This window comes from Pseudophryne corroboree, chromosome 5 (assembly GCF_028390025.1).
Source record: "Pseudophryne corroboree isolate aPseCor3 chromosome 5, aPseCor3.hap2, whole genome shotgun sequence".
NCBI lineage: Eukaryota > Metazoa > Chordata > Amphibia > Anura > Myobatrachidae > Pseudophryne > Pseudophryne corroboree.
This window is the reverse complement of record NC_086448.1, coordinates 208365529-208376490: the sequence shown is the minus strand read 5'-3', so window position 1 is coordinate 208376490 and position 10962 is coordinate 208365529. Positions and strand designations below refer to the sequence as shown.

The 10962-nt window shown below is 40.1% G+C and overlaps 1 protein-coding gene across 3 annotated transcripts in view; it reads right to left on the bottom strand.

Moving 5' to 3' along the window:
- Positions 1-2189: 2189 nt before the first annotated feature.
- JCAD (junctional cadherin 5 associated) overlaps positions 2190-10962 on the bottom strand; it is a 144978-nt gene continuing 136205 nt past the window's right edge. For all 3 annotated transcript variants that reach the window (XM_063922037.1, XM_063922036.1, XM_063922038.1), the window contains one exon: positions 2190-7739. In XM_063922037.1, the coding sequence (XP_063778107.1) occupies positions 7705-7739 (35 nt within the window). In that variant the 3' untranslated portion in view covers positions 2190-7704. The remainder of the gene's footprint in view (positions 7740-10962) is intronic.

Here is a 10962-nt window from a genome sequence, read left to right as displayed (position 1 = left end):
TGCCAGTGGCAGTTTCAGAGCAGTCTATTATGCAAATAGGGGAGCCATACCCAGTGATGTTTGACAGTGTTTAGGCCCAGCAGTTGATGTTGCTCCCCTATTTGAATAATGGACTGCTCTGCAACTGCAGCTGGCAAGGAAGTCCAGGAACAGAGCATTGTGTCCTCCCCCCTCCACGACTTAGTATCACCGTCACCATGCATTCTTTATAGCCCTGGCTGGGTGGGCTGTCTTAACTCTCCTCTGTGAGGGGGAATTCCAAATAATCATCTCACCCCTTTTAACTCCTTTATGGGTGGAATTAAGAAAAATCCCTTCTTAGTGGGTGCCTACGTCACAAAAGCAAGCTACTCTCCAAATTTCAAGTTCCTATTCCTTATGGTTCAGGAGATATTGTGATGAGTCAGTGGTATTTGCCTTTTATATATATATATATATATATATATATATATATAGAGAGAGAGAGAGAGAGAGAGAGAGAGAGAGAGAGAGAGAGAGAGAGAGATTTCACAAAACTAGGCATTTAGGGCCTGATTTAGAGAGTCTCACAAGTCCTGTGACAACTGCAATTCTGTACACAGCGGAACTGTGAAAATATGCAAATGCTGCAGCCTCCGGGATATGTAATAAGACACCCACCAGCGGTGTTTCAAGTGTGCTGACTGCGTACATAGACACACCATCGGACGCACATCGATCGCACCACCGATCATCTGAGCACTCGGAAGTGAGCCGCTGGATACACTGTAACTGTGTATGCAGACCCCCCCCAGAACAGTCGCGACATGTCTGTGTTTGACTCGCCACCTCCCACAAATTCTCCATCTGTCAATCATACTGCGTCCATGTACTCACTGTGAGCACTGTTGCTAATCCATCGGGATGCATGCGAAGTGCGACTGAAACGACCGCTGAGTCAAGCCCTTAGATCAAAGTCATGACATGGTTCTGCCAAACTCCTCCCTTCAGCCAGGTTCTTCCCTGTCCCTGTAACTGTGTTTGTCTATTGTTTCTTCTCAATCTTAGGGGCTGAGTCCATTAGCCATATGGTTCCATGGTAAACTCCAGGCTATGTAGCCACATGATGTTCTAGGTCAGTGGTTCTCATTTCCAGTCCTCAAGTCCTCCCTCATGTTTTCTGAATTTCTTTAGTCATGCACAGGTAAGTTGATCTATTTTGCTGGGTCAGTAGCTATTGTGCCTGTTTTCACAGTCAAAAATTCAGAAAACATGACCTGTTGGGGATTCATGATGACTGGAGCTGAGAACCACTATTCTAGGTAATACTCATCTTTGCTCATTTGTGATTGCATCTCATAGCGGTGCAAGCAAAAACAGGCAATGTATAGATACATCAAATATTTATTTGAAATGGCCCTTTAGTCAGTCAATAGTTTACACTGATTATTCCAGCAGTGGTGACATGTATCATTTTCCTGTAGAGATCTCATTGTGCTTTTGTGGTGGCATTAAATACGGGTTGGTATCGATATACCAGCACCCTTCATCCCGGCGGTCAGAATCCCGACCGCGGGATGCCGGGCACCAGAATGCCGACAGCGGGATGAGCGCAAAAGAGCTACGTGCGCCATGCTATTTATTCTCCCTTCAGGGGTGTCGTGGACACCCCAAAAGGGAGAATTGGTGTCGGTATCCCGGTGGTCGGGATCCCGGCGCTGGTATGCTGAGCGCTGGGATCCCGACAGCCAGGATATTGAATGCATCCCTGACATACACACCACAAATGAGCTGCACTTCTATGGCTGCCTCTTTCCTGGTGATATTATTTTACTGGATCATGGATCCTGCTTACTTTCACCATGAATATAAGTTTTTATTTCACTTACTTAATAGACCTCATCTACCTGCAGCAGGTTACGCAACATGCACTTGAGTACAACCAGATATTCTGAAATGGAACCTGTATAACACATGGATAAGCTGAAAGCCAGCAAGCAGAGTGATATGGTGGAGAAAATCCAGAGGTATCTTAATGCTTCTGGAATGCAGGTCTCTCTGACAACCTCTCCAGTGAATTACAGGGCAATTAGGGTGTCCATATAAATGAGGTGAGATAACATCACCCCCAACGTTTCTGTCTCCCCCAAGAGACGAAATCATCATTGAAAATGACAGCATGGAAATATATCACAGTAACTAAGCAATAATCCTTCTGGAGAACACTCAAAGAAAATATACTGAATTTATTACATATAATATTTTTTTATTGGCAACTTGTGGCATGTGTACACATTAAAAAAATAGACCATATTTTGTAAAAAGCAATAGATACCTTAAATGAGCATTTTTTTTTTACATTTTTTTCACTGACATATTTGCCATACAAATGATTTTTCTTTCTACAATATAGAAAAACAAAATAGGTCACGGCAAGTGCAAAACATCAGTGGGATTTGAATTCAGCGGAAATGGTTGAAGTGTAGTTAATGCCTACACACAGTGGTGTCAGCCATTTTGTGCTGAGAGGCCAATCATTTCACCAGGAACTGCAGAGATCATCAAGACCTGCCATTTCACTAGTTCCTTGTGAATTAATTGGCTGCATATTGGTTCTGGGAACAAAATGGCTGATTCTACTGAGTGAGGGCACTTTAACATATCATTTATACACAGTTTTTTGTTTTTAATTTAAATGCCAAAGTGTATATTAATGATTACAGATTATTCATTATAAGATATTCTATGTAAAAAAATACTTGTAACAAAAACAGGTGTTAAGTGAAACAGCTAAATTTTAAAATATATCCTAGGAATGGTTTGCAGATGCTCAACGTATCAACATATTCCTGTAATTTCAGATCCATTCTGTGGATTACAGCTTGGAACAGGGCTGGTGCCTGAGGCAGCAACTGAAATGACTCCCCTCTAAATCCTTACACAAGCCAATAAGAATTTGTTTTAGTGTAGTGTACACTATAGAAGACAAATATTGTCACAATAATCATTACTAGGTCTACCAACAAGGTAGAAACCAATTAGAATGTTGCAGCGAGAAAATTAACATTTTGTTTTTTTACAATACTTGTTGCCCTCACTCCTTGCTGCATGAGGCGGCTACCTCAGCCTGCCTCATTGTTAGGACCACCCTTGTTTCCGACATATTGCTATCGCCCGCATAAACCGACAGCTGTGGCAGGCCAGTGTGCTGGTGCCTCTATAGTTACGGTGAGCCTGAGAATGGAGACTAGTGTGGTTTATAGACAAAAGTAATCTCTGCTCTCGACCACACAATGTGTACAATACAGGAAGAAAATGGATTGGAGCCATTCATGTCATTCTAATAGGTACAGAATGTCCCTGAAATATAACATTATCTCATGTCACGATTTCACCAGATGCTGATTTCAGGTGGACCCTTTATCTTGTCCAGGTGGCTGTGGGTCCTGTGGCATAGAGCACACGTGCCAAACAGACTCGGGATGTGGGTAAGGTTATCTGTGTTGGCCTGGATGTATCTGGCACTTGGCTACTTTTACCCTGTTTTCCAAATCCAGAATGTTGGGAGGGGGGATGTGTTTTTGAAGAAATATAAATGCCATCATTATATAATGTCAGAACACAATGCAGTATGTCCAGTGCCAGGTAAACATATCTTACCATTAAATGAAAAGATGCCAATACAGTGTGTGTGTTCTGGCATATGGGAAGACATGGAAGATAAGGTTCTTCTACTGCTCCTCTAGAAACCAGTCCTTCCACAGTTATATGCCCCCCCGGCCTCATTGTGCCCAAGGCAGCTGCCCCATTGCCCCCACTCTGCCCATATACTTCTCATGTCATTCATTTAAATGGCATCAGTTAACGACTTTAAAAAATGCCAGAGGATAACTCCGCATGAAGAGATAGTTAACATGAGATAATGTTACACATTTAAAGCATACGTCCCTATACATTTAGCATCCACATATAATTAGGTTCAGTGGCAATACCATTCAGATTGCATTGGTGCTCTACATACAGTATTTAATGTCCTTTCATATTATAGACATAACTACTAACATATAAAAGGCTGTGTCATGCTTAGAGAAAGTGCATTACTGAAAACAAAAGTAACAGAATATTCCTAAAGATTGTAAACTAGTATGGCAGAGATTTGCCTCATCATGCTAATAACATGTGGGATCCATATGCACCACATATATCCAGGACTTTCCTACTAGCCTCACGCAAACAGAAAGTCATTGCTTGGGGTACAAGGCAATTCACATAGAAAATGAATTGTTCATGTTAGAATATAGTTATAACCTATACTTTATTATAATAAAAGCAAATAATACTGCAAACGTAAGAGCAATGGCCTCGCCTTTGGGTATATCTAAGTCACAGTTAGGGCCTTAGGGACAGTCATTTGGATGACACACTGTGAAATATTCATGAACCAATGTAACAGTACATATAGCCAGATTTGATGTCTTGAAGCTGTGCTGACCTTAGAGCTGGAGTGAGCATCATCCCAGTTACTACTTGGGCATAGCTACAAGCACAAATAAAATGCTGCATCCACTCTGAACTAATATCATTTACTCAAATCAAATATGTATATTGCAGAAGCCTATCCCCTATTCACAGGTCATGGTTACTATTCATCTATCACTAGTCAGTGCGCAATAGATTGTTGTTGGGTGATCCTTGTTACTGATAAACCATGCAGGCTGGAAACTGGAAATGGAAGATTCTACAAAATACTCTGTAGGTGTTTCCTGGACAGAACAAGTGTAGCCCTTTCCTGTGGACATTCAAAGGGACCATTCTTATATCACCAGGTTGGAACAGGTGGCTGGAAGCTATTGTCGAGGTTTGACACAGGCTGGATCCTCCACACATCGGGGCAGATGTATTAAGCCTGGAGAAGGCATAAAGAAGTGATAAAGCAGTGATAAGTGCAAGGTGATAACGCACCAGCCAATCAGCTCCAATATGTAAATTGACATTATGAGCTGATTGGCTGGTGCCTTATCACCTTGCACTTATCACTGGTTTATAACTTCTTTATGCCTTCTCCAGGCTTAATACATCTGCCCCATGAACTGAATGACCTACTCAGGGATCAATTATCAAGTGTGGTCAACCATTTCTATAAATGGCTATCTATTAAGCCATAGTATAAGATTAGAGGTGGTTACATGAAACAAGAAGAGTGATCGCTCATGTGTCTTCTAATTCAAAAGGGTAATTATCACCAAAACTGTTTAAATAAGGTGCCGGTCAGTATGAAACCAAATGGAACAGCTTTGGAATGATAAAGGAGGTGTCTTTGGATGAAGGGTCTGTGTGTTACTTGCATATGTGACCGGGTATTAGCAAACATAGGCACTTAAGCTAATAGCATTTGTAAATGTGTTAAGACTACAAAGTACAGACATGTATACTCTAGAGCAGTAGGCAACCTAGGGCTCTGAAAGTTGCAGAACTAGAACGCCAAGTTTGCTTTGCCAGCCTGCATGCTGGAATTTGCAGCAATGCAACAGCTGCAGAGGCATAGGTTACCTGAGCCTATTCTAAGGATATATAGACTGTTACAGAATACATAGCAGACAACATTTCTTATACAGTTTTGTGAGCTTTGCGACATACAATGGTACAGAAAGGCAGAAAATCAGGATAGTGGGATACAGGCACTGGTACCAAAAGAAAGTTAAACACATTACGCCATCAGACCTCCAACATGACAGCAACAACAATAATGTATGTCAACTAATGTGCTTATTCCAATATAACAGTATTGCTTCACTATGGTAATTCTCCTCGAATTGATAAATAATGGTTCTATACTCACGTCACACAGAGAGGAATGACACACTGTTTTAAGGATAAGACCCAACAGTGCTCACCTTTCCTCTCTTATATACAGGAGTACAAAACAAATATAAATCAGGCACAATAAAATGTTTTAGTCTAGAACAGGTCAAGTTAAGGGGCCCATTTATCAATGAGTGATAAAACTCGTTGTGAATGATAAAACTTGTTTCATATGATAAATGGAGCTCCAACCAATCAGCTCCCAACTGTCAATTTTCAGAACACATGACAGTTAGGAGCTGAACACATGACAGGAGCCGATTGGCTGGAGCACCAATTATTCTAAGCAACAAGTTTTACCATTCACAACGAGTTTTATAACTTGTTTATAAATGATCCCCGAAATCTGTAGATACATCTTGAAGAAAGTGGCAGATGTACTAAGTCTTGGAGAGTGATAAATGGAGAGAGATAAAGTACCAGCCAATCAGCTTCTAACTTTTATTTTTGAAACACAGCTGGTAACATGGCAGTTTAGAGCTGATTGGCTGATACTTTATATCTCTCTCTCCAAGACTTAATACATCTCCCCCTGCCTGTGTTATATGAATGTAGAGCTAAAGGACTATCTGTCAAGGATAATGATAGTTGGGAATCTGTAGAACCACTATTTTATGGAATGGCTAAAAAAATAAAGAATTTGTCCAAGTCTGCTATTGGGATGAGCGAACTGTTTCAAATGATTTTATTATACAGATTATAAGTGCTGTTTCTTCCCCATTATATTTGTTGGAGGACATGGTGATATACAGTATCTTGATGATGTTAAACACATACCTGGCACTACACGCTAATCAGTGGTCTTGGCACTGATCAGCCAGGAGCAGTCAGTGCTGTAGGAACAGCAATCTGATTAGTCGTGAGCAGCTCCTAACCAATCCAGTGTGACAATCTAGGCCAAACAATACCTCAACCTCTTCAAAGCACCCCTGACACTATTAACACTAGCACACAGCATGAACTGTATGTGCACAATGTCTTGTAAGATTCTCGACAAGCTCTTTCCATTTGGATCTTTACAGATATTTATAAGCAGCAAATCGTGTTTCCCTTGGAAAATTCAGTTGTCAAAGAGATGTTTACTGATTTCTCTACACGAAGAGAGCCCACACTCTACAACACAGCCAGTTCTTTTTTTCATATATATATATCTTTAAATCCTCCCCCACAGTCAAAATGTTTTGCGAATCTCCTACAGAAAAGACACACATCTAATTAGACGTGTTCGTTCTCTTTCCGAGCTGTTGTTTAGAAGGGTTTTTGCATTCATAAAGCACACATCAATTCTTCAACACAAAGTTCATTTTTTTCCTTGCAGAACTGTCAGCAGTGAAGAGATTTAATGATGTGTGATGAGTTGGATTAATTTTGTGTTTAGCCATCCATCCAAAAATGCGATAAAGTACAAGCATCCATATACGATCAGAGATGTAAAACAGGAAAGGACCAAAATAGAAAACCAGTATTTCCAAGTCTATGCAATGTGCAGGTATGGATACATTCAGATTGTGTTACTAGCCTCCTGGGTCATACTTGTGCAGAGTTCAACAGTACATTCATTGGGACCGTGGCACAGAACAATGTGCCCATCAGAAAGTAGTTACATGTTTACAAACCTCATTGGTAAGAGTTGGCCAGAAATCTTCTCAAAGTGCTTCTTATGAAAAGAATTCCCTAGGAAATTTTGTATCCTTCTTATCTTAGATATTTCCTTGTATACAGTGCAGATGACAGGTTACGTTAATATGGCAGTAGTAACGGCAGTGTGGTATGCCATACATTGCTCAAACACTTCCTGTCTGACAAGACAAAGAAATATTGGCCATCTGTTTCATTCAGTGCGCACTGCTTCACATTGTACCAAACCAATTCTCACATATTAGGTTAAACTCTCTCCACTCTGGCGGGGTCATAGGCGTCTGTAAAATACACATAAGAAAGAAGTCAATATAAAACTGATTTGCTCTATAGAGCTTGTAGCAAAATAAAAAAATTAAATGTCATAAACTGTGACATTTAGACAGGGCTGCATTTATAGTTGATACTGGAGAAGGCATTGTGACTGAAAACATAGTCATTTATTGATTACAGTATGTCCCCAACTATCCAAAACCCATTGATTTATTAGTTTTACTTGGTAATTCAGTGGTTCACAAACTTTTTTGAATGATGGTGCCCTAGAGTATCAGAATTTTTTCACGGCACCCTAGGCCAACAGTTCTTATTGAGAATTTGAGAGAAAAAAAATATTAGATTAAGTAAATTGTGTTTACATGTCATCCTTGGGTTCAGATGTGTGGTTAGGGATAATATTTGCTTATGTTTGTCCACTTATTTTATAATTGACAGCCACAAGCACTGGTTTTGCCTATTACATTGTTCATAAATAAATTGAATTGGTCCTGGACCACCAATCCAAGGCACTGCTGCAAGTGCCCTCAGCAGAGCCGGATTAAGTCTTGAGAGTGCCCGGGGCACTTGAGACAGGGGGGTCCCGATGGAAGGTGTGTGATGAATATTAAATTGTGCATTACACCCAACATGTCTCATTCCAGGAGGTACAAAATGCTCTCTACTTCCCACTTAATATATAAATGGCTTCACTTGTGTTGCACTATATAATTGATAAGAAAGGTACTTCAACACAAGTGATTGCAATCATAAATTAGGAAGGAAGTCCAGGTAGAGAGCATTTTGTCCCTCCTGGAATGGGTCCTGGTGGGAGGTATAGATTGTGTATATTAAATTCAAACCAATGGTGTATATTAGTTTTAACTAATAGCTTAATCATGCCTGGGTACTGTTTATAGCTCCAGCTAATTGAAAATCAACTATTTTATGAAGTTTTCTTGTAGGTGAACAAAGACAACTTAACCTTAAAATACACATAGAAAAATTAAATAATTGATCTTGTCACATGCAAGAATAGCAGCACCCACTGTACAACTTACACACTGGGACAGGACTCAGGAGGACTCTCTTTGTGTTTCTCTATCTCCAGACCCAAATGGATTAGCTGTATAACAGTTTACACAGGACTCAGACACCCAGGCGGGGAAGAGGAGAAGCTGGGATTCCTATGTCACTTACAGCTCTCTCCATCCTTCTATCTCTCCTCTGGTCAGAAAGCTCCGTCGGTAGCTCATGAAACATGATATTTCTGTGTCTCTGCCTGCACTGCATACTGTCCTGATCACATTCTAGCTGCTGATTCTGCTGCAGCTCAAGAGGGAAAGCTAGTGATGTCAGTGTGCTCTGGCTGGGGGGCCCCCTGACAAAGGGGGACCCGGGGTACAGTATGCCCTTAATCTGGCTATGGCCCTCAGGCAACCCAGAGTGCCATGACGCACAGTTTGAGAACCACTGCACCATTGCATGTAACCCTATTTATGTCAGAAAGGCAATGGCCTTAGAATGTAAAGGACCATAGGCATGTAATGCTCCCATGCACTGTAAATGATCAAAAATATAATAATATATAAAGTAATAATTTCCACTGTAATTATTTATTTATAGCACTGTAGACATTTTACTGCATAGAGATTGCCCTGATAATTTTGATAAAAATGATAAAACCAAGACTAATCCCCATGTGACCTTTTAAGTGGGTGAATACTTTTTGAGAACTTACATTTATATGAAATATGACATTAATGGTAACAGCATTATGATGATGTCAATAAGTAACTGAGTAAATGCTGACACCTATATTTACTTAAGCTATTTTAAAGTGTAATTATTATATTTTTAAATAATACATGTAACATCAGGTACTGTAGTTTTAGTTTAGTTGTTTATGTTTTAGTGTGTTCCGCTAATGAGAGTTTTGGTGCACTATGTTTACTTTTGTATAATTTGGTGAAAGCTGCATCTCAGAGTTGATGAGATGGTGCAGAGATCTTATGATATAGGTATATGTCTTTAACATTTTCTTTATGCAGAGTCAACTATTTTTTTTCTTGTGTAAATTAACTTTTTTGCCTTACCCAATAAAGAATATTAAAAATAAATAAATACACAAGTCGGTATGCCGACATCGGAAATAATGGGCCGGATGTAATGCCGTCTGAAATGGCCGGAGGTGTGTGTTGCCAGCCGAAACTCAGACTTTTTAAAAGCAGTGATCATTTACAAGGCATGGTTTTGCCATGTAAATGATAACCGATTTAAAAAAAATCTGAGTTCAGCCGACAAGCCGTACCTCTAGCCAATTCGGATGGCATTACATCCGGCCCAATACGTTTCGGCCCACAGCTGATAAATGTAAGACTTACAATAAAATGGTTTAGGTACATGATTTCATTCAAGATTTCTTTTTGGTGCTTGTGACACAAGGAAGTAAAACAAAAGAATTTTTCCCACGCAATTTTACTCAAAAGAGTAAAATTAGTGGAAAAATAGGAGTGTTACACAAGTGCTAAATAAATATTATGGCGTGCTGCCCCAAGGTAGCCCGGCCATACCAGCAATCATATGACCCATAGTGGATGGAATTATTATTATCATGCTGTGTGTGAGTTTGGGGAGTGGTACCCCCCAGGTCCGGTGTGGCTGGGCTACCTTGGGGCAGCACGCCATAATATTTATTTAGCACTTGTGTAACACTCCTATTTTTCCACTAATTTTACTCTTTTGAGTATTTTACTAACACCCTTATTTTTGTATCACTTTCTAACATATAGCTCCTGCTTCTTTCTTATTAACACATATTAACACTATAATATGTCAATGGTATGCCGCCCTGGGGTGGTTGGGCCTGAGCCGACTTTGTGGGGTCCACGCCCTGGACTTATGCTTAGTATTAGGGACCTCCAGCAATAGAGCCACCGTGAAGTGGCCTGGAGGCTTATATTTTTTGCAAAATATATGTAACGAAGAGCTCTAAATTTTAAATTATTATATAGTATACAGTTCTTGTTACTAATAGCCCATAGAGTGCGTGGAAAAAATCCTTTTGTTTTTCTTGCCTAGAAGTAACCCCCTCCCGCAGCACCTGAGGAATGTTACCAGTTTGATTAGAGCAGTTTGCCATTATATATTGCGACACAAGGAAGTAAACTGACATGTCCATGGTCACAAGGGGACAACAATAGAATTTAATCAAGATCTGCAGCAAGTCTCTTGGTTCTTCTGTTTTATACC